This window comes from Oncorhynchus mykiss, chromosome 23 (genome assembly GCF_013265735.2).
Source record: "Oncorhynchus mykiss isolate Arlee chromosome 23, USDA_OmykA_1.1, whole genome shotgun sequence".
Lineage (NCBI taxonomy): Eukaryota > Metazoa > Chordata > Actinopteri > Salmoniformes > Salmonidae > Oncorhynchus > Oncorhynchus mykiss.
The window spans coordinates 14,663,284-14,685,062 of NC_048587.1; the positions used below are offsets into that span (position 1 = coordinate 14,663,284).

The following is a 21,779-nucleotide window of genomic DNA, read 5'->3' on the forward strand; positions in this document are numbered from 1 at the left end:
TCTTGCCATTCTCTAAACAAGTTTCATGAAGTAGTCACCTGGAATTAATTTCAATTAACAGGTGTGCCTTGTTAAAAGTTCATTTGTGGAATTTCTATCCTTCTTAATGTGTTTGAGCCAATAAGTTGTGTTGGGACAAGGCAGGGGTGGTATACAGAATATGGTATTTTACCAAATAGGGCTGGGTCTTATAGGGCAAGAACTTTGAAAGTTTCTTCAAGTGCAGTCGTAAAAACTATCAAGCGCTATGATGAAACTGGCTCTCATGAGGACTGCGACAGGACGGGAAGAACCAGACTTACAAGTTCCTTAGAGTTAACTGCACCTTAGATTGCAGCCGAAATAAATGCTTCATAGAGTTCATGTAACAGACATCTCAACATCAACTGTTCAGAGGACACTGTGTGAATCAGGCCTTCATGGTCAAATTGCTGCAAAGAAACCACTACTAAATGACAACAATAAGAAGAGACTTGCTTGGGCCAAGAAACACGAGCAATGGACATTAGACCGGTGGAAATCTGTCCTCTGGTGTGATGAGTCCAAATGTGAGATGTTTAGTTCCAACTACAATGTCTTTGTGAGAGTTGGTGAACGGATGACGTCCGCATGTGTGGTTCCCAACGTGAAGCATGGAGAAGGAGGTGTGATGGTGTGGGAGTGCTTTGCTGGTGACTGTCTGTGATTTATTTTGAATCCAAGGCACACTTAAACAGCATGGCTACCACAGCATTCTGCAGTGATATGTCATCCGAGCTGGTTTGCGCTTAGTGGGACTATCATTTGTTTTTTAACAGGGTTAGGGCTATTTGACCAAGATGGAGAGTGATGGTTCTACATCAGATGACCCGGCCTCCACAATCACCCGAAATCAACCCAATTGAGATGATTTGGGATGAGTTCGACTGCAGAGTGAAATGGAAAGCAGCCCACAAGCGCTCAGCATATGTGGGAACTCCTTCAAGACTGTTGGAAAAGCATTCCTCATGAAGCTGGTTGAGAGAATTCCAAGAGTGTGCAAAGCTGTCATCAAGGCAAAGGGTGCCTATTTGAAATATATTTTGATTTGTTTAACACTTTTTTGGTTACTACATGATTCCATATGTGTTATTTAATCATTTTAATATCTTCAATATTATTCTACAATGTAGAAAATAGTAAAAATAAAGTAATGCCCTTGAATGAGTAGGTGTGTCCAAACTTTTGACTGGTACTGTATGAGTACATTTATTTTGCAACGAGAGCGGTGTGGTCAGCATGTAAACATCATTATAAGCGGCAAGTCGCCTTGATAAATAGTGAAACTTGGCAAAAAAGCAATAGCAATAGCATTATAACGTATATTACTGTTGATATGACAGCAGTCAAGAATAGTCAATTATTGTCAGCTCGTACTTGTGTGCATCTTCACCCAATTGTAAGGACCGACGCTGGAGATGGGAAGCAGGTACGGGGAGTTGAATATGTAATGAAGAACAGACAGGTAACAGGACAGGAACAGCGTCAGCACACGGGTACACAAAGACATACAAACATTAAGGCTGAAGCGGGGAACAGAGCGGGGAAACAGAGAGATATAGAGGAAGTAATGACAGAGGTGATTGAGTCCAGGTGAGTCCGATAATCGCTGATGCGCGTGACGGGGGGAAGGCAGGTGTGCGTAATGATGGTGGCAGGAGTGTGCAATGCTGGGGAGCCTGGCGCCTTCGAGCGCCAGGGATGGGGAGCGGGAGCAGGCGTGACACCGATGGCATCAGCTGAATTTTATTTAGCCGTTATCCCTTGTCCTAACAATTGACAAAATGTTTTGTAACATTCACTTACTTGACACACTTTGACATACCTTTGTTTGGTTGTAGTGCGTAATAGTATGTGGCTTACGCTTGAATGTGTCCCGTTGTCTTGTCATTCTTTAGCAGGTGCCGTTTTTTTTACGCAGAGGGAGGGAGCTCCCGTCTCACTTTGTTCATGGTGCCAGTCAGACCTGATTTCTTTGCAAGCAACTTGTTCGCCAACGACAGTTGAAGTGAAGGAATAGAATGGCCCGCCCTGTTCTTCATTCACAATTGGTGATTCCACTTCTTTCGCTTCTCCTCGCTCATTAACTCACCCATTCTCCCTATGATCCTTCACTTAATTTCTTAAAACTGTTGGTATGTGTGTGAAACTGGTGTGAATATATGTGTGACATTGACAACAGCAGTGTGTTATATCGACTTAGTTAGGAAAAGTCAAGGACGGAGGGCGGCATGAGCTAAAAAATGTCAGGGAAAAAAATACAAAATCATGAGCAGTCAAAATGACTGTTAAGTCCAAAGTTAAACACCAGCAGAACACTGAACTAACCACAGCACAGAGAGGGGGTGTTCTACAATTAATCCAAACATGCAGTGTTCTATGCATGAGACAATGTACTGCGGAAAGGAGAGATGGGAACGGTAATATGAGTGGAAGCAGCCTCTCCTAAAGGATGTTGTAGGTCTGAGTCGGTTTTACTGAGCAGTGGGACAATCAAAGGGAACCGCTGAGCCCTGCAACTCCCCTGCACCTACACCACCAGCCACCGGGAGGCACTACACCCAGAAGTTGAATTGCCCCCCAATGTGAGAAGCCTTGCCTAGGGAGGTGCCAGTACCAACCATATTGGAATTCAAAGGGGGGAATCCCGAAATAACTGTTGTCTACATCAGGATGACTAGCTGTCCAGCACTTACATCCCACATTTGGTGAGAGACACAAACAATGACTATTGTCATGTAGCAATACCATAATGCAGTTATTCCTGGTTGACTGCCATTGTTTTCTACAAGAAAATAACCCAATAACAGTAAACTGATTTCTCCAGGATTCCTATTCTAATCCTGTAAATGGCATTCCTATGCACGAAACAATCCTACCAGATGCCTACATGAGAAATTACTGGAGTGGAAAAGCGCCCTCTAAACAGTGGATGTGAGGGGCTGCCAGGGCGGCTGTTAGAAGTGAGAAAGGGCCTGTGAGGCCGTGCCAGATCGGCAGTAATTGGAGGGACCTTCGCATATGCAGTGCCACGTCGGAGGGTTGTACTCCCAGAGCAGAGGAGAGCAAGGAAGAGTCCAGTGCCAGGGTTAAAAAAAGTCTAGTTATGAGAGAGGCAGAGAGAGAGACAGAAAGAGAGAGAGAGAGCTGAGAAAAAGAGCTGAGAAAGAGAGCTGAGAGATAGCTGAGAGCGAGAGGTCTGAGAGAGAGAGAGAGAGGGCTGAGAGATGGCTGGCTGGCAGCATCCCCCACCCTAAGTAGCCTCACTACTGCTCTGAGTGCCCCTCACAATCAATGACAATCACTCCCTGTCTATCAAGCCACACAGGTTTGGTTTGGAATTTGTTCACTTCTATAAGCCTTGTCATACTCTCAACCTCTGTCATTGATAATCACAAAGGGACAGCTTAGTCATTAAAGGACTGCGTTGCTTTTCTCCCCATGGCTATTTTATCTCAGAACACTGCGTAGCTGCACTGGGCCCTCTGAACAAGCTAAATAATAGCTGAACACAGTAGACAGGCTTATCTAATCTGAATCGGACACAGTTAACAAACACGCAGAAACAGGCAAACACGCAAGCAAACACGCAGACACACATCCGCACGCGCACACACACAGGGCTGAAGGGTATAACTACCTACTGAAATATTGCAAAACAATGCCCCTTCAATGCCAGAGGAGTGTTTTTTCCCTGTCTGCATCTGTAGACTGTAAGCTGTCATCTGTCATTTGGGATGGGCCAGCAGCCGTTATGACAGGATAACAGTGATTTAGTGTGACAGGGATACAAGGCCACAGTATCCATCACAGGGGAATGGCCTGCATACTCTGACTTCAAAACTACCCCACCAATCCCCACTCCTCCCACTTTACGGCGCAGCCTATCACGGCTGATTTACACCATGCCATGGCACCAAAACAGGATGTCAATTTATGGAGAGTAATAGACACCATCAACTCTGCCAGACAGGAGCCCTGCCCTGTTATTCTTACACAACAAGCAGTGGGTGCATTTCATTATTTACCATAATAAGCTGCATTATGTACAAAAATATAGACAAGAGAAACTTTTGGACAGAAATAAATGTCCAATCTGTGATTAACTCTTACTGTACCATAGAAGTACAGTATAATTCCTAGAACAGACATCCACATTCACGTCAACAGTCTTTAATAGGGGGACCAGTGGCAGTATTGAGTGGATGTTATACCCATTAACCAGGGAGTAAAAGCAGGAATTTCATCATTCAGTGTGTGCTTTATTATCAAGCCATTCTATTTCTATGTACTGTACCTTGCGGAGTCGGCTGGCTGGGGAGCCGCTGCCGTTGACTGGGTGACATTTGAAGTTGAGCAGCAGGTCCCCGATGGCATCCTGGTCCCCATCGGCCCTCTGAGTAGAGAGGGGTGGAAGGGGGGCTCTCTGTCCTGCCGTACACGAAAGACCCTGGAAGTTAGACGGCCTGATCAGAAAGGCCTCCAGGGCTATGTTAGGAGACACCTGGATGGAGACAGAGTGATAGGGAGGGTGGAGTGAGATTATCCTCCGGGTCTGAACAGAAATTGCTGATCATTGAAATTGTTGTCATTTTGTGTTGAATCAACAACAACAAAAAAGATGTTGACGAAACTAAACCAAAGTGCTGGTCATGCTGAGCTGTGAGACTAAAAGAATGATGAACTAGCTTTGATTCTGAAACCAATCTTGGTAGCACTTTATAAGGTGCAGATATTGGATCTTAATTTGGTCACTCTTTTGTCGCTGAGAATTTTCCCGGGGTTGCAGGAATGACATCAATTCACTGAACACCCGCACTAACACACGACTACATTAACAGTATTGCACTTTTCATGAAGCCTAATTTTGACCAGCTAAAAGCCTAACCACGATCAAGCAACATTACATCTGCGGGAAAGTGTTTATGGACTAAACGTTAAAATCCTATTGCTGCAGGATTCTTTTGCTGCGAACAATACTGGTCAGATCCAACACCTGTATCCTTTAAGGGGTTCAAATGTAATTTATAGACATTTAAGTGCATTTGATGTTTGTCTACCTACCTTTGATATGACCTGCGTGTCTATGGTGAGAGCCAGGTCGGCGATGCGTTCCACACACTGGACGATGCGAGTACACGCCCTGGCCTCGTTCTGAGCCATCCACAGGATGTGTTCCTCCACCAGCATCATGTTACTGGCTATGTCAGAGATATAGTCCCCTAGCTACAGGATTCAGGTAAAAGAGAGAAAAGTAGATCTGTCATTAACATCTATCACATCCACTAAAGAAAAGCCATTTATTATACCAAAACGGACTGCTCGAGGGTGGTGATGGTGACTTTATTCATTATATAAAGATTTAATTTAGATTAGCGTCTCCAATGGGGCATAATCACTTCCATGTGGTGACAGTTGAACTATTTACATCAACGTCAGAGTTTTTTAATCTAACTGTTCTGTAGAGATTGGGTTGGCATTAATCATTGTGTATCTGGGAATCCAAGTATTGGTAGGTTTTCTAGTATGACTGTGTTTACCTATGGCAAGTGGCTCGGAGATGAGAGCTCCAACTAATGATCTTCGCACAGAAAAAGCCAATTCCAATTCCAACACACTCCTCTGATCTGTGTGCCCAGACCCTGTAGTTGTCTTCAATCGTATAGAGGATAGACATTTTGAATTGGTTAAGGGGATATTATCTCTTAATCACCACAACTCTCAGGTGCATTATTGTCACAAGCAAGAAAAAAAGTAAGATGAAAAGTGCACCGCTTTTCAAAATATATTGAAGGCTGTATGGTGGCAGGATAAGACGCCTTTATTCCTGAACTGTGAGTACATGAAGCATAAAGTGCTAGTTCCATTTACGCTACCGACTGATCAGTTTCATACAGTATGGCCTACACACAATACCACATAACACACTACATCGTCGAACATCTCATTCCAAGTCATGGGCATTAATATGGAGTTGGTCCCCCCTTTGCTGCTATAACAGCCTCCACTCTTCTGGGAAGGCTTTCCGCTAGATGTCGGAACATTGCTGCGGAGACTTTCTTCCATTCAGCCCAAAGAGCATTGGTGAGGTCGGGCACGGATGTTGGGGGCGATTAGGCCTGGCTCGGAGTTGGCATTTCAATTCATCCCAAAGGTGTTCGATGGGGTTGAGGTCAGGGCTCTGTGCAGGCCAGTCAAGTTCTTCCACACCGATCTCAACAAACCATTTCTGTATGGACCTCACTTTGTGCAAGGGGGCAATGTCATGCTGAAACAGGAAAGGGCCTTGCCCAAACTGTTGCCACAAAGTTGGAAGAATCGTCTAGAATGTCATTGTATGCTGTAGCATTAAGATTTCCCTTTTCTGGAACTAAGGGGCCTACCCTGAATCATGAAAAACAGCCCGAGACCATTATTCCTCATCCACCAAACTTTACAGTTGGCACTGCATTGGGGCAGGTAGCATTCTCCTGGCATCTGCCAAACCCAGATTCGTCAGTTGGACTGCCAGATGGTGAAGTGTGATTCATCACTCCAGAGAACACGTTTCCACTGCTACAGAGTCCAATGGCAGCAAGCTTTACACCACTCCAGCAGACGTTAGGCATTGCACATTTTTATCTTAGGCTTGTGTGCGGCTGCTCAGCCTTGGACACCCATTTCATGAAGCTCCTGACGAACAGCTCTTCCGCTGACGCTGCTTCCAGAGGCAGTTGGGAACTCGGTAGTGAGTGTTGCTACGCACATCAGCACTCGCCAGTCTTGGTCTGTGAACCTGTGTGGTCTACCACTTCGCGGCTGAGCCGTTGTTGCTCCTAGATGTTTCCAATTCACAATAACAGCCCTTACAGTTGACCTGGGTAGCTCTACCAGGGCCGAAATTTGACGAACTGACTTGTTGGAAAGGTGGCATCCTATGACAGTTCCACTTAGAAAGTCACTGAGCTCTTCACTAAGGCCATTCTACTGCCAATATTTCTCCACGAAGATTACATGGCTGTGTGCACGATTTTATACACCTGTCAGCAAAGGGCGTTGCTGAAATTTCACACAAAACAATCTATACACAATCTATACACAATAATTTTAAATGTATAAAAAATAAAGAAACTGAACTATTCAAACCCTTTGCTATGAAACTCGAAATTGAGCTCAGGTGCATCCTGTTTACATTGATAGCCCTGCAGGTGTTACTACAATTTGAATGGAGTCCACCTGTGGTCTTGATTGGACATGATTTGGAAAGGCACACACATGTCTATATAAGGTTGAAGGAATTGTCCGTAGAGCTCCGAGACAGGATTGTATCTGGAGAAGGGTACGAAAAAATGTCTGCAGCATTGAAGGTCCCCAAGAACACAGTGAACTCCATCATTCTTAAATGGAAGAAGTTTGGAACCACCAAGACTCTTCCTAGAGCTGGCCGCCAGAGTTCCTCTGGCTTATGTCTCGCCAGAGTTCCTCTGTGGAGATGGGAGAATCTTCCAGAAGGACAACCATCTCTGCAGTTATCCACCAATCAGGTCTTTATGGTAGAGTGGCCAGACATAAGCCACTCCTCCGTAAAAAGGACTCTCAGACCATGAGAAACAAGATTCTCTGGTCTGATGAAACCAAGATTGAACTCTTTGGCCTGAATGTCAAGAGTCATGTCTGGAAGAAACCTGGCACCATCCCTAAGGTGAAGTATGGTAGTGGCAGCATAATGCTGTGGGGATGTTTTTCAGCGGCAGGGACTGGGAGACCAGTCAGGATCGAGGAAAAGATGAACGGAGCAAAGTACAGAGAGATCCTTGATGAAAACCTGCTCCAGGGAGCAGGTGTGGCTTCGGGACAAGTCTCTGAATGTTCTTGCGTGGCCCAGTCAGAGCCCAGACTTGAACCCGAACGAACATCTCTGGTGAGACCTGAAAATAGCTGTGCAGTGACATTCCCCATCCAACCTGACAGAGCTTGAGAGGATCTGCAGAGAAGAATGGGAGAAACTCCCCAAATACAGGTGTGCCAAGTTTGTAGCTTCATACCAAAGAAGACTCGAGGCTGTAATCGCTGCCAAAGGTGCTTCAACAAAGTACAGAGCAAAAGGGTCAGAATATTTATGTAAATGTGATATTTCAGGGGTTTTTCTATATACATCTCCAAAAATGTCTAAAAACCTGATTTTGCTTTGTCATTATGGGGTGTTGTGTGTAATTTGATGATACATTTTAGAATAAGTCTGTAGCGTAACAAAATGTGGAAAAAGTCAAGGGGTGTGAATACTTTCGGAATGCACTGTAAATTGCATGGACTCAATCTGTGTGCAATAATAGTGTTTAACATGATTTTTGATTGACTACATCATCTCTGTACCATCATGTTATGGGTTTGCTTGTGAGGACTGGGGAGTTTTTCAGGATAAAAAATCAACGGTATGGAGCTAAGCACCGACAAACTCTTAGAGGATAACCTGTTACTATCTGCTTTCCACCAGACACTGGGAGATAAATTCACCTTTCAGCAGGACAATACCCTAAAACACAAGGCCAGCGAAATTAGCACCCAAAGTCTTGCCTTTATGGGGCTGGAGTAGACTAGCCAGCTACCGGAGCAAAAAGAGATAGCCATTCATATGTGCCTTTCATTGGACTATAAACTGCTTGTCCAAAGAAAACAGCTTGGGTTCTTTATTGTATCATTCCCTGAACTTAGAGTGTGTGATCAAACACATTATAACGTTTTAGTGGACTGCAGGATGGATGCTGAGGCTAAGTGCTGTGTGTGTTTTGTTTTTTGTGTGTTTGTGCGCGAGCGTGCATAGGTGCGTGTGCGTACATTAGTGTGTGCGTGCAACCTTCTGTGTGTGTGAACAGCAGATAAGTGCAGCTATCATACGTACGTCTCTGCGCTGGTCCACTAGGCGAGTCAGCCTCTCCACCAGGTGTGTGACAAAGATGACATCCATCACATCGCTGAAGTCCCCTGCCCTGCTGGTGAAGGCTACCAGCTGCTGGGCTAACGGCTGGGCATTACTAGTGTTGATGGTCATCTGGAAACAGAACAGTGGTTGGGTTAGAAGAGGCTAGATCACTTGGATTTAGATGCATTTCATACGTGCATATGGGCATAAATTAAGCACGATATTAACTTAAATAAAATTGTAAATGCTAAGCACGGATAATATAATTGAAGATTCTTCAGTTTTCAACCCCCTTGTCTCACGTTGTTTCTGCTAGTGAGAAAGCCGGAAATCGATGTTTGAGATAATAGTGTGGATGTAAGGTGAGAGTTCCGTGCCTGACTCTCCTGGGTTAAAGGTGAGATTTGTGGAGTGAATTGCTGTCCTACCTGGGTGAGCTCATGCAGTACACGGGTCACCTCGCTGGCATACGGGCACTGGGTATAGTCGTCCTCTGCCCACTGGCCTGCCGGGTCACAGCGTCGCCAGGCCTTCTTCTCCCTCTGAGTGGGGTGGTGTGAAGAGGCACCAGAAGGGTGGGGGGCAGAGCCAAATGTGGATGGAGCACAGGGCAGGAAGGCCAATAACCCTGCCAGGGTCTTTGGCCACCTGTCACAAGAGATGGTATCAATATCCTTGTCACCATGATCCACCATAAGCCTTGATTTCCCGATGACATATGTGACACTTTGCTTTGCTTAAGTTATCATATACTGTTGATCTGCATAACAAGTAAACAATCATAATGGCACTGCTTATTACATTTTAATCTTACTGCAGTCTATACCCTGAAAATACCCTAAAAAACAAGCTTATTTCATTTCACAATGTAAATTTGGCCATTTTTCAAGAAGTGAAAACAAGAGTAAATTGAGGAGAGACTGAGGAGAAATCTGTGTTCGTGAGGAATCTGTCTGGCTTTCTCCCCTTCATCACGGCACCGGCTACTTAGTAATGTATGGCACTAATTTCCCCCCAACAAAAAAGGCTCTCATTTTCCAGCCCATTACGTCACTGCTGGGCAAAAACAAAGACTCTCTGCTCGCTGCACTGGAAGTGGGCTGTAAAGTACAGGAGAAACGCACAACAATGGAGCATACTGTACACGAAAACAAGACAGGAGGGAGAGAAAAAGTAAACTTCTCAAGTCTTCCAGACGCCGACAGAGATGGCCGCCTCTCTTCGCGTTCCTAGGAAACTATGCAGTATTTTGTTTTTTTATGTGTTATTTCTTACATTGGTACCCCAGGTAATCTTAGGTTTCATTACATACAGTCGGGAGAAACTACTGAATATAAGAGCAACGTCAACTCACCATCAGTACGACCAAGACTTTATGACTTTCCCGAAGCAGATCCTGTGTTTTGCCTTCCACCCAGGACAATGGATCGGATTCCAGCCGGTGACCCAAAACAATGACGCCGTAAAAGGGGCAAACAAAGTGATCTTCTGGTCAGGCACATCGCACACCGCTCCCTAGCATACTACTCGCCAATGTCCAGTCTCTTGACAACAAGGTAGATGAAATCCGAGCAAGGGTAGCATTCCTGAGAGACATCAGAGACTGTAACGTTCTTTGCTTCACGGAAACATGGCTCACTCGAGAGACGCTATCGGAGTCGGTGCAGCCAGCTGGTTTCTTCAAGCATCGCGCTGACAGAAACAAGCATCTTTCTGGTAAGAAGAGGGGCGGGGGGGTATGCCTTATGATTAACGAGACGTGGTGTGATCATAACAACATACAGGAACTCAAGTCCTTCTGTTCACCTGACTTAGAATTCCTCCCAATCAAATGTCGACCGCATTATCTACCAAGGGAATTCTCTTCGATTATAATCACAGCCGTATATATTCCCCCCCAAGCAGACACATCGATGGCCCTGAACGAACTTTATTTGACTCTATGTAAACTGGAAACCACATATCCTGAGGCTGCATTCATTGTAGCTGGGGAATTTAACAAGGCTAATCTGAAAACAAGACACCCTAAATTCTATCAGCATATCGATTGCGCAACCAGGGCTGGTAAAACACTGGATCATTGTTATTCTAACTTCCGCGGCGCATATAAGGCCCTCCTCTGCCCTCCTTTCGGAAAACCTGACCAGGACTCCATTTTGTTGCTTCCATCCTACAGACAGAGACTAAAACAAGAAGCTCCCGCGCTCAGGTCTGTTCAACGCTGGTCCGACCAATCTGATTCCACGCTTCAAGACTGCTTCGATCACGTGGATTGGGATATGTTCCGCATTGCGTCCAACAACAACATTGACGAATACGCTGATTTGGTGAGCGAGTTCATTAGAAAGTGCATCGGCGATGTTATACCCACAGCAACGATTAAAACATTCCCAAACCAGAAACCGTGGATTGATGGCAGCATTCGCGCGAAACTGAAAGCGCGAACCACTGCTTTTAACCAGGGTGACCGGAAACATGACCGAATACAAACAGTGTAGCTATTCCCTCTGCAAGGCAATCAAACAAGCTAAGCGTCAGTATAGAGACAAAGTAGAGTCACAATTCAACGGCTCAGACACAAGAAGTATGTGGCAGGGTCAACAGTCAATCACGGATTGCAAAAAGAAAACTAGAACCTTCGCGGACCAGGATGTCTTGCTCCCAGATAGACTAAATAATTAGGACAATACAGTGCCACTGACAAGGCCCGCTACCAAAACCTGCGGACTCTCCTTCACTGCAGCCGACGTGAGTAAAACATTTATATGTGTTAACCCTCGCAAGGCTGCAGGCCCAGACGGCATCCGCAGCCGCGTCCTCAGAGCATGCGCAGACCAGCTGGCTGGTGTGTTTACGGACATATTCAATCAATCCTTATCCCAGTATGCTGTTCCCACATGTTTCAAGAGGGCCACCATTGTTCCTGTTCCCAAGAAAGCTAACTGAGCTAAACGACTACTTCCGTCATCATGAAGTGCTTTGAGAGACGAGTCAAGGACCATATCACCTCCACCCTGCCTGACACACTAGACCCACTCCAATTTACTTACCGCCACAATAGGTCCACAGACGACGCAATCGCAACCACACTGCCCTAACCTATCTGGACAAGAGGAATACCTATGTGAGAATGCTGCTCATTGACTACAGCTCAGCATTTAACAACATAGTACCCTCCAAACTCGTCATCAAGCTCGAGACCCTAGGTCTCAACCACACCCTGTGCAACTGGGTACTGGACTTCCTGACGGGCTGCCCCCAGGCGGTGAGGGTAGGTAACAATATCTCCACCCCGCTGATCCCCAACACTGGGGCCCCACAAGGGTGCATTCTGAGCCCTCTCCTGTACTCCCTGTTCACCCACGACTGCGTGGCCATGCACGCCTCCAACTGAATCATCAAGTTTTCGGACGACACTACAGTGGTAGGCTTGATTACCAACAACGACAAGACGGCCTACAGGGAGGAGGTGAGGGCCCTCGGAGTGTGGTGTCAGGAAAATGACCTCACACTCAACGTCAACAAAACAAAGGAGATGATTGTGGACTTCAGGAAACAGCAGAGGGAGAACCCCCCCTATCCACATTGACGAGACAGTAGTGGAGAGGGTAGTAAGTTTTATGTACTTCGGCATACACATCACGGACAAACTGAATTGGTCCACCCACACAGACAGCGTTGTGAAGAAGGCGCAGCAGCGCCTCTTCAACCTCAGGAGGCTGAAGAAATTCGGCTTGTCACCAAAAGCACTCACAAACTTCTACAAATGCACAATCGAGAGCATCCTGTCGGGCTGTATCACCGCCTGGTACGGCTAATGCTCCGCCCACAACAGTAAGGCTCTCCAGGGGGTAGTGAGGTCTGCATAACGCATCACCAAGGTCAAACTACCTGCCCTCCAGGACACCTACACCACCCGATGTCGCAGGAAGGCCATAAAGATCATAAAGGACAACAACCACACGCTAACATCCAGAAGGTGAGGTCAGTACAGGTGCATCAAAGCAGGGACCGAGAGACTGAAAAACAGCTTCTATCTCAAGGCCATCAGACTGTTAAACAGCCACCACTAACATTGACTGGCTGCTGCCAACATACTGACTCAACTCCAGCCACTTTAATAATGGAAATTGATGTAAAAAATGTGTCACTAGCCACTTTAAACAATGCCACCAAATTAATGTTTACATACCCTACATTACTCATCTCATATGCACATGTATATACTGTACTCTATATCATCTACTGCATCTTGCCATCTTTATGTAATACATGTATCACTAGCCACTTTAAACTATGCCACTTTATGTTTACATACCCTATATTACTCATCTCATATGTATATACTGTACTCTATACCATCTACTGCATCTTGCCTATGCCGTTCTGTACCATCACTCATTCATATATCTTTATGTACATATTCTTTATCCTTTTACACTTGTGTGTATAAGGTAGTAGTTGTGGAATTGTTAGGTTAGATTACTCGTTGGTTATTACTGCATTGTCAGAACTAGAAGCACAAGCATTTCGCTACACTTGCATTCAAGAAGAAAAAGAAACACACACCTATTTAGGCGTGGTGCTGGCTAGCCGAGTAGAAAACTTGAAAATTAAAGAGAGCTGCACACTCTAGGAGCTCAGATGGAACAAAACAAATTACACTCGCATTAACATCTGCTAACCATGTGTATGTGACAAACAAAATTTGATTTGATTTGAGATGGACAGGGAGGGAGGCGCAGGGAGAGGTGGAAAGCAGACCTGGGTTCAAAAACCATTTGCAATCTTTTCAAATACTTTTATCTGTGCTTCACTGAGCTTGCCTAATGCAATAGCACCAATTGAATAATCCCAACATAGTAAAACCACTCCCATATGGCACTCCAGGAAGACTGACGCAAATGCTCATGGAGAGCCAGTCAGAGACTAATTGGACTGTTTTATAGGCATCTATAAAGCTCGGTACATATGTATTTGTCTTTTATTGATTGATATGAAACACAGAGCTTTCCTAATTTGTGGGGATAATTGCTAGCTAAACAGTACTTGCATTTCAAGGAAATGTTTTTCATTTGACTGTTTACTTTGTTATCTAATATTCTACAGTAGTTTCCTATTTGAGCAGAGCTGAGTATAGTAAGTCATTGGGCTTTCACATTTCATTTTCTCATAACACTCTGTCTCCTTGAATGCCCACATAAGGTCAGGCATGTTTTTAGCCACCTTGCTGCACTGTAGCTGACCTTTGACATTGACATTTAGCCTCGAACCGAAGAGGTCCTTGTGTCTGGTCTGGTCAAAGCACTTACCTGAAGTCTCCCTTGTTGCCGCTGACCCTGTCTGCTGAGCAGTAGGGCGCTGACGTCTCCAACACAACGATCTCCATCTCTCTGGACCTGTTGCCACGGGAACTGGTCACCTGGCACTCCCAGTTGCCAGACAGGCTGTGGTCGATGTTGGAGAGGATGACTTCACTGGAGGAGAGAAGAAGAAAGATTTGTGTGTGTGTGTGTGTGTGTGTGTGTGTGTGTGTGTGTGAGTGCATGTGTCTTTCTGCTAACCGCACAAGAACTACTCAGTTCAAGAGACAACTGTGACACTTAGAATAGTGATGTTTTGATGACTTATAGCTGTGCTCGTGACATACCATTGGTGATTGATACTTAAATGGAGCATATCTCCTTTGTAAGGAGGATATCTAATTGAATCGGACATCCATGGTTATATAAAGGATACATACATGACAATGACAGATTATATCAATTATTGGATTTATGCTATTATTTAAATACATCAATTGAGAGAACACACCTTGTGATACATTTGAAAATAAACCCAACAAACTGCTGGGCAAGAACCACTATCTCCATGGAAATATTTCTCAGCATAAAGCCAACTGTATTTTTTTATTAGTAATGCATAATAATTGCCATAAAATCTACATTTCCATGTGGCACCTCAGAGCATTGACTGCTTTGCTCCACACTTTTGTTAAGCAGCGTTCAGTGTTGCTGAATAATAGCAGCCGCAGTTTCCCCAAAAAACATGACTTGTCAAATTCTACTTAGGATCAACACTATGCCATGGGTGTGTGACAGTTGACATTCAAATTATAAATGACAGGCAAGAGGAGGCACTCAAATCTTCCACAGTAAAAAAATGTGTAGTTGTTGAGTGCCGGAGAATAATCATTGACAGTGCTTCTGAACAGAGGATGTGCAATAAATATTTATTCAGCGACAAACTATAGTTCCGTGGGCCTCCCGGGTGGCGCAGTGGTTGAGGGCGCTGTACTGGGCTCTGTCGTAAGCGGCCGCGACCGGGAGGTCCGTGGCTCGACGCACAATTGGCCTAGCGTCGTCCGGGTTAGGGAGGGCTTGGCTGGTAAGGATATCCTTGTCTCATCGCGCACCAGTGACTCCTGTGGCGGGCCGGGCGCAGTGCGCGCAAACCAAGGTTGTCAGGTGCACGGTGTTTCCTCCGACACATTGGTGCGGCTGGCTTCCGGGTTGGATGCGCGCTGTGTTAAGAAGCAGTGCGGCTTGGCTGGGTTGTGTATCGGAGGACGCATGACCTTCAACCTTCGTCTCTCCCGAGCCCGTATGGGAGTTGTAGCGATGAGACAAGATAGTAACTACTAAACAATTGGATACCACGAAATGAATCCCATAGACATGATGACACTAATATTTGAAATTCCCTTTTAACACTATCGTGCTGATCTGAACCAAACTGTGCTGGCTTGGACATCTTTTTATATTGTCCTTTTCAGCACGGTTCCAGGATGTGGATGGATGTGTACCCGGCCAGGTTAGTACAGTTTGGCTGAGGGCTGTGGTGGTCATGAAAATGTCAGCTGGTGATTGTCCAGCAAATAACTGCCCGTCACAAGAAAATGGACAGTTAATTAACATAAACACATTTAGCATCTCCTGGCTTCCACTCATAGCCTACAAATCCCTGATGCGGACCTTTGGAACATCTACATTTTAAAAAGTCATTGAATATAGCATTCATTATCACAATACATTTTTAGACAGGTCTAAAGAAACATGATATTAAGAAAATGTAATCACGGACCTCTGAGACTATCACAGTGCAGGTGCATTTATACGGAGACTTGATTACACACAGGTGGATTGTATTTATCATCATTAGTCATTTAGGTCAACATTGGATCATTTAGAGATCCTCACTGAACTTCTGGAGAGAGTTTGCTGCACTGAAAGTAAAGGGGCTGAATAATTGTTAAAAAAGTTTGAAATATCCAATAAATGTCGTTCCACTTCATGATTGTGTCCCACTTGTTGTTGATTCTTCACAAAAAAATACAGTTTTATATCTTTATGTTTGAAGCCTGAAATGTGTCAAAAGGTCGCAAAGTTCAAGGGGGCCGAATACTTTCGCAAAGGCACTATAGCTGAATAAAATAGAAAATATATTTTCTCCAAACGATAGGTCCTCCTATATGCTTCATTTAGAGTTATTTATGCAACTTTAGTTGTGATACAAACTTTGGGTTATAGGTTTAGATGTTTTAATACAGTCTAAGGCTGCATGATGCAACTAATGATGATTTGAAAAAAGTTGCTTGAAATGGCATGAGCTTTGCTTTGTTTCTTGCTCAGGCTGCACACACTTCCTCAGTCTCTCATTCACAATTTTGACAAGAACTTGAAAATACCTCAAATTTCCCAGCAGAATCCCCCTTGTGTGGCCATAATGCCCCCTAAAAAAAAAACATGCCTTTTGCGGCCAGTGGCGTTGTGCCCCTGGGCTTAATATAATAATTATAATTCCCTTCTCCCGGCTGTATGCCCTGAAGCACCGCTCACTCACATGGCGCTCTCAGATATCTCAATTCTTATTAGCTGATGCCCGTCACAGGATCGGGTCCTTCTCACAGGCATCTCAGCTCCGAGGTAGGCTACAAGTGAGGACACATCGGGGACGCAACTGTGCACGTCCTTCTTATCGAATTCCGAGGCGCATATGTTAGAAGAATTGTCCACATTTACTTTTCGTCAGCCAATAAGATGAGTAGGCCTAACAAACAGCAAAAGCACTAGCCTATGTCAATATACTATCCCCCATAGTACAAAAGTAGACCTATTCCATTGGTCAACTTGTCCTTCTGTGCGAGAAATAAATATTCCAAACATAGTCTGGGACAGTTGTGGGATCTACCGCAATAGATCACAAATGAATACAACCACTCGCGTCAAATTTTTTTTTTTAAACCAATGAGGTTGATGCAACAGATCAAAACGTTTAGCTTAAATGTTGATAAACTATTACGCTATTTCTTCATATTATAAGCGCAGCAATCAGCAGTAGGCTATAAGCGCGAATGTTCCAAAATGCTATCAATTACCTGGAAAACACCATTCTCAAAAGTGACTGCGATTATGCATGTGATGCTTTATTGCAAAGGTGCATTACTTATTGTTTTGTGAACAATTGTTTTTAATTTTTTATAAAAGGTGCATTTTTGTGGTGAAAATTATCTTCCCCAAACTTGAAACTCACCTATGTATGCCAGTTAGGCTCTACACCGGTTTTAATGTGGATTAATGTGCTTCATTTGAAGAAGTTATTTGTTATTTAGTTGTGATACAAACCCATGGGCTAGGCTACATGCGGTGTGTGACTATGATTTGAAAAAGTCGCAAAAAAAGGCCCTCACTGTTTCTTGCCTTACTGCACACACGCTGGGCATCATTCCCAAGTGATAATATATCATTCACAAGTGATAGGCTAATATTGTCACTCGTCAGACTATTCTTGATTTAATTTTGCCATTACATATACTAAATAATTTATGTGTGAAATTAATTGGATTTAGAATGGACCAGTAACATGCACCTGTCTCGGGAACAGGGGCAGCGGGAAAAAATACCTGTCATCTATGCACTTAAATAACGAATGGAGGACGCTTTTCCTGTGGTTCATTTTCATGCCAGCCAGGTAGGATATACTCCTGTTGTAAAGCGAAGCAATGTGCTTAATATTAGGATAGTAAAATGGAGGGGGAGTCGAGAGCTATGAGAGAGAGGCCAAACTCCTGGATGTTTCACAGGTCTGTTGGCTAAAAGCTTTGAACACTGATCATTATTTCATTGGCTGGAGCAGAAAGAAGAACCTGAGTGGCGTTTGGGATTTGAGTTCAAACTTGCTCTGAGACACAGTTTACCACAATGTTGTTATTTTCTGGTTGACAAGATGTCAAATAACCAAATTACAACCAATGGGTCTCTATTACAACCAGGTAAAGGTGTATTTTTCATGACCAAGTGCACATTTTGGTTGCTATCTGGTCAGATAACCAGATTAAACCAGATAAAACCATCTTCTTCATCATGAAACCTACTGGTGACCCGGGATACTTCTCCTCCCTTTCCCGCTCAGGAAAACATCCTTATACATCGAGATAGATGTAGCTAGATTAATTATTATTTCCTTCTTCCCTTGCTTAGCTCCCTTGGCTATGCCCAGTAATAAACCACTCTACCACACAACATCTGAGTGACTGATAAAGTGAGCACTCTGTGTGAGTCCAGTCCAGTGATGTTGAGTAACCCTGTGATAGCATGGGCAACCCAGTGCTGCTGCTGCTACTGCCACTGCCTCGGTCATCTCCACCACCACAGGCAGAAATAGAACACAGCTCTCTCTCCCTAAATCAGCAGTGCTCCTTCTAAGGGACACAGCCACAAAGTAGTGGATCAACTCTCCAGTCAGATCCTAAATAGAGCTTAGTCCAATATCCACTTGTCTGATATCTCTATGCAAGCAGCTTGCTTGTCTTTAATTTCTAGGAAAGAGAAAACTGAGGAGAAGGAAGCATTGAAACATATTATGATGACGATAACGACATGATGATGATGTTGATGATTACTTCAAGACTTGATGATGGCAATAATGACCAGTCATTAGTGAAATAAAGTGGCGTGTCTGTCTGTCTGTCTGAGTGTGTGTTCATGTGCAAGTCTGTGTGTGAGAGACTGAGACATGAATAGTGTGCAGAGTTACAGTACATCACTGGTGAACAGGCCAACCAACACATACTATATAAAGGGAAATAAAGTATCTCTTCCCCTCCTCACACCCCCTCTCACTCTCTACTCTCCCAGCTCTAGCCCCCCAATCCCCCTTTCCATCCTCACTTTCGCCTTCTTCTCCCTACTGCCTGAGCAAAGCAAACTCAATGCTGAGGTTTTAAGCAACAAAATGGAAGCTAGATTAAATCAAATCACATTTTATTTTTCACATACGCATGGTCAGCAGGTGATAATGAGAGTGTAGCGAAATGCTTGTGCTTCTAGTTCCGACAGTGCAGTGATATCTTATAAGTAAACTATCAAATTCATAACAACTACCTTATACACACAAATGTAAAGGGATGGAATAAGAATATGTTCATATAAATATATAGATGAGCGATGGCCGTGCAGCATAGGGAAGATTCAATAGATGGTATGAAATACAGTATATACATATGAGATGAGTAATGTAGGATGTGTAAACATTATTAAAGTGGCATTATTTAAAGTGACTAGTGATACCTTTATTAAATTAATTAATTAAAGTGGCCAGTGATTTGGGTCTGTATGTTGGCAGCAGCCTCTCCATGTTCGTGGTGGCTGTTTAACAGCTTGATAGCCTTGAGATAGAAGCTGTTTTTCAGTTTCTCGGTCCCAGCTTTGATGCAGCGTTGTGCAGACTGCACTACCCTCTGGAGAGCCTTGCGGTTGAGGGTAGTGCAGTTGCCGTACCAGGCGGTGATACAGCCTGACAGGATGCACTACCCTCTGGAGAGCCTTGCGGTTGAGGGTGGTGCAGTTGCCGTACCAGGCGGTGATACAGCCTGACAGGATGCACTACCCTCTGGAGAGCTTTGCGGTTGAGGGTGGTGCAGTTGCCGTACCAGGCGGTGATACAGCCTGACAGGATGCTCTCGATTGTGCATCTGTAAAAGTTTGTGAGGGTTTTAGGTGACAACCAACATTTCTTCAGTCTCCTGAGGTTATAGAGGCGCTATTGCTTTCTTCACCACACTGTCTGTGTGGGTGGATCATTTCAATTTGTCCGTGATGTGTACGCCGAGGAACTTAACACTTTCCACCTTCTCCACTACTGTCCCGTCGATGTGGATAAGGGGTGCTCCCTCTACTGTTTCCTGAAGTCCACAATCATCTCCTTTGTTTTGTTGATGTTGAGTGAGAGGTTGTTTTCATGACACCACACTTCGAGTGCCCTTACCTCCTCCCTGTAGGCTGTCTCGTTGTTGTTGGTAATCAGGCCCACTACTGTTGTGTCGTCTGCAAACTTGATGATTGAGTTGAGTTGGCGAGACACTTGAAGAAACCCGGTGGCTGTACCGACTCTGACAACATATCCTGAGTGAGCCAAGTTTCTGTGAAACAAATAATGTTACAATCTCTGATGTCTCTCTGGAAGGCAACTCGTGCCCTAATTTCATCCACCTTGCTGTCTAGAGACTGGACATTGGCGACTAATATGCTCGGAAGCGGTGGGTGGTGTACTCGCCTTCTTAGTCTGACCATGAGGCCACTCCGCCTGCCTCTTCTGCGGTGACAATGTTGTTTTGGGTCAGCCTCTGGGATTCGATCCAATGTCCAGGGTGGAGGTCCGAACAAAAGATCTGCTTCGGGAAAGTCGTATTCCTGGTCGTAATGTTGGTAAGTTGACGTTGCTCTTATATCCAATAGTTATTCTCAGCTGTATGTAATAACACTTAAGATTTTCTGGGCTAACAATGTAAGAAATATACATAAAAAAGTCATTACTGCATAGTTTCCTAAGGACTTGAAGTGAGGCGACCATCTCTGTTGGCGCCATCTTGCCAGATCACAAACTCTCCCAGATATCTGCTACACAGAGCTTAACTCAGACCCAAATAAACAGATTGTGTATAGAGGGCTTGTCCAGCTCCAGCAGTCAGCTTATGGGTGGTTTGGTGGTTTGATAGAAAACATTTTAGGAAGGTCGTCCTCAAAGGCTTACAACTGAATAATAACTATGAGAGGAAGCTTGGAGCTGGGAGCGCAGCCCTGCAGCACTGAGCGGGACAGGGGCACAACACAAAGTAATGACCTAAATCCACACTAACACTGCGCTATTGTGGAGCTGTCTGCACCCAACGCTTCCCAAAGGCCTCATTAGGAATTCTTACGCTCTTGCGCTGATATGTAACAATTTGTTTACATAATGCCTGCTTTTACAAGACAGTAAACTTCAAAAGCGTCCCCTCCCCAACAACAAACCAAAATTCCAACTCTCAGGCATTTTACAAGAGGCTCTATGCCACAGAGTTGGTTTCCTACTTTCTCTAAGTAAGTGCGTGGGTGCTTCCGATCATACATTCAGATGAACAGCTACTGTATTCTTGCAAACAAATAAACATACTGAAGAAAACATAATCAAGATAATTTTCTATATGGGGACCATAGTTAGCGAACACGCACGCACGCGCACGCACACGCACACGCACACCCACACCCACACCCACACACACACACAACTGCAGTCCTGATGATAACACTTTAATAGGGAAGGCTAAATCTGGGTATGAATGGTCGGACTTAAAGCATTAGTGTGTGATTTGGGAATAAATAAAAGATCCCTCATCCATAAAAAGAGAAGGAGCTTCTTCCAAAGACATTTGTTCTCCCCCTCTCTTAAGCCACTCCAACCAGTGTTGTGACCCCATTTAGCTTAACTTCATCCACTACGGATCATAGCCATGTGTAAATAGGGCTAAAGAATCCTACTATAAATGACATGACCATGGGCTACAGGGCCAAATTAAGAACACTATTCATTTGTATTTATTTTA

At 44.4% G+C, this 21,779-nt stretch overlaps 1 protein-coding gene across 2 annotated transcripts in view; it reads right to left on the minus strand.

Moving 5' to 3' along the window:
• Positions 1-21,779, minus strand: part of LOC110502313 (adhesion G protein-coupled receptor A3) — a 260,754-nt gene that overhangs the window by 166,282 nt on the left and 72,693 nt on the right. For both annotated transcript variants that reach the window (XM_036959858.1, XM_036959857.1), the window contains exons 8-12: positions 14,230-14,394; positions 9,346-9,565; positions 8,897-9,046; positions 5,083-5,244; positions 4,316-4,522 (exon numbers count right to left, since the gene is read on the minus strand). In XM_036959858.1, the coding sequence (XP_036815753.1) occupies positions 4,316-4,522; positions 5,083-5,244; positions 8,897-9,046; positions 9,346-9,565; positions 14,230-14,394 (904 nt within the window). The remainder of the gene's footprint in view (positions 1-4,315; positions 4,523-5,082; positions 5,245-8,896; positions 9,047-9,345; positions 9,566-14,229; positions 14,395-21,779) is intronic.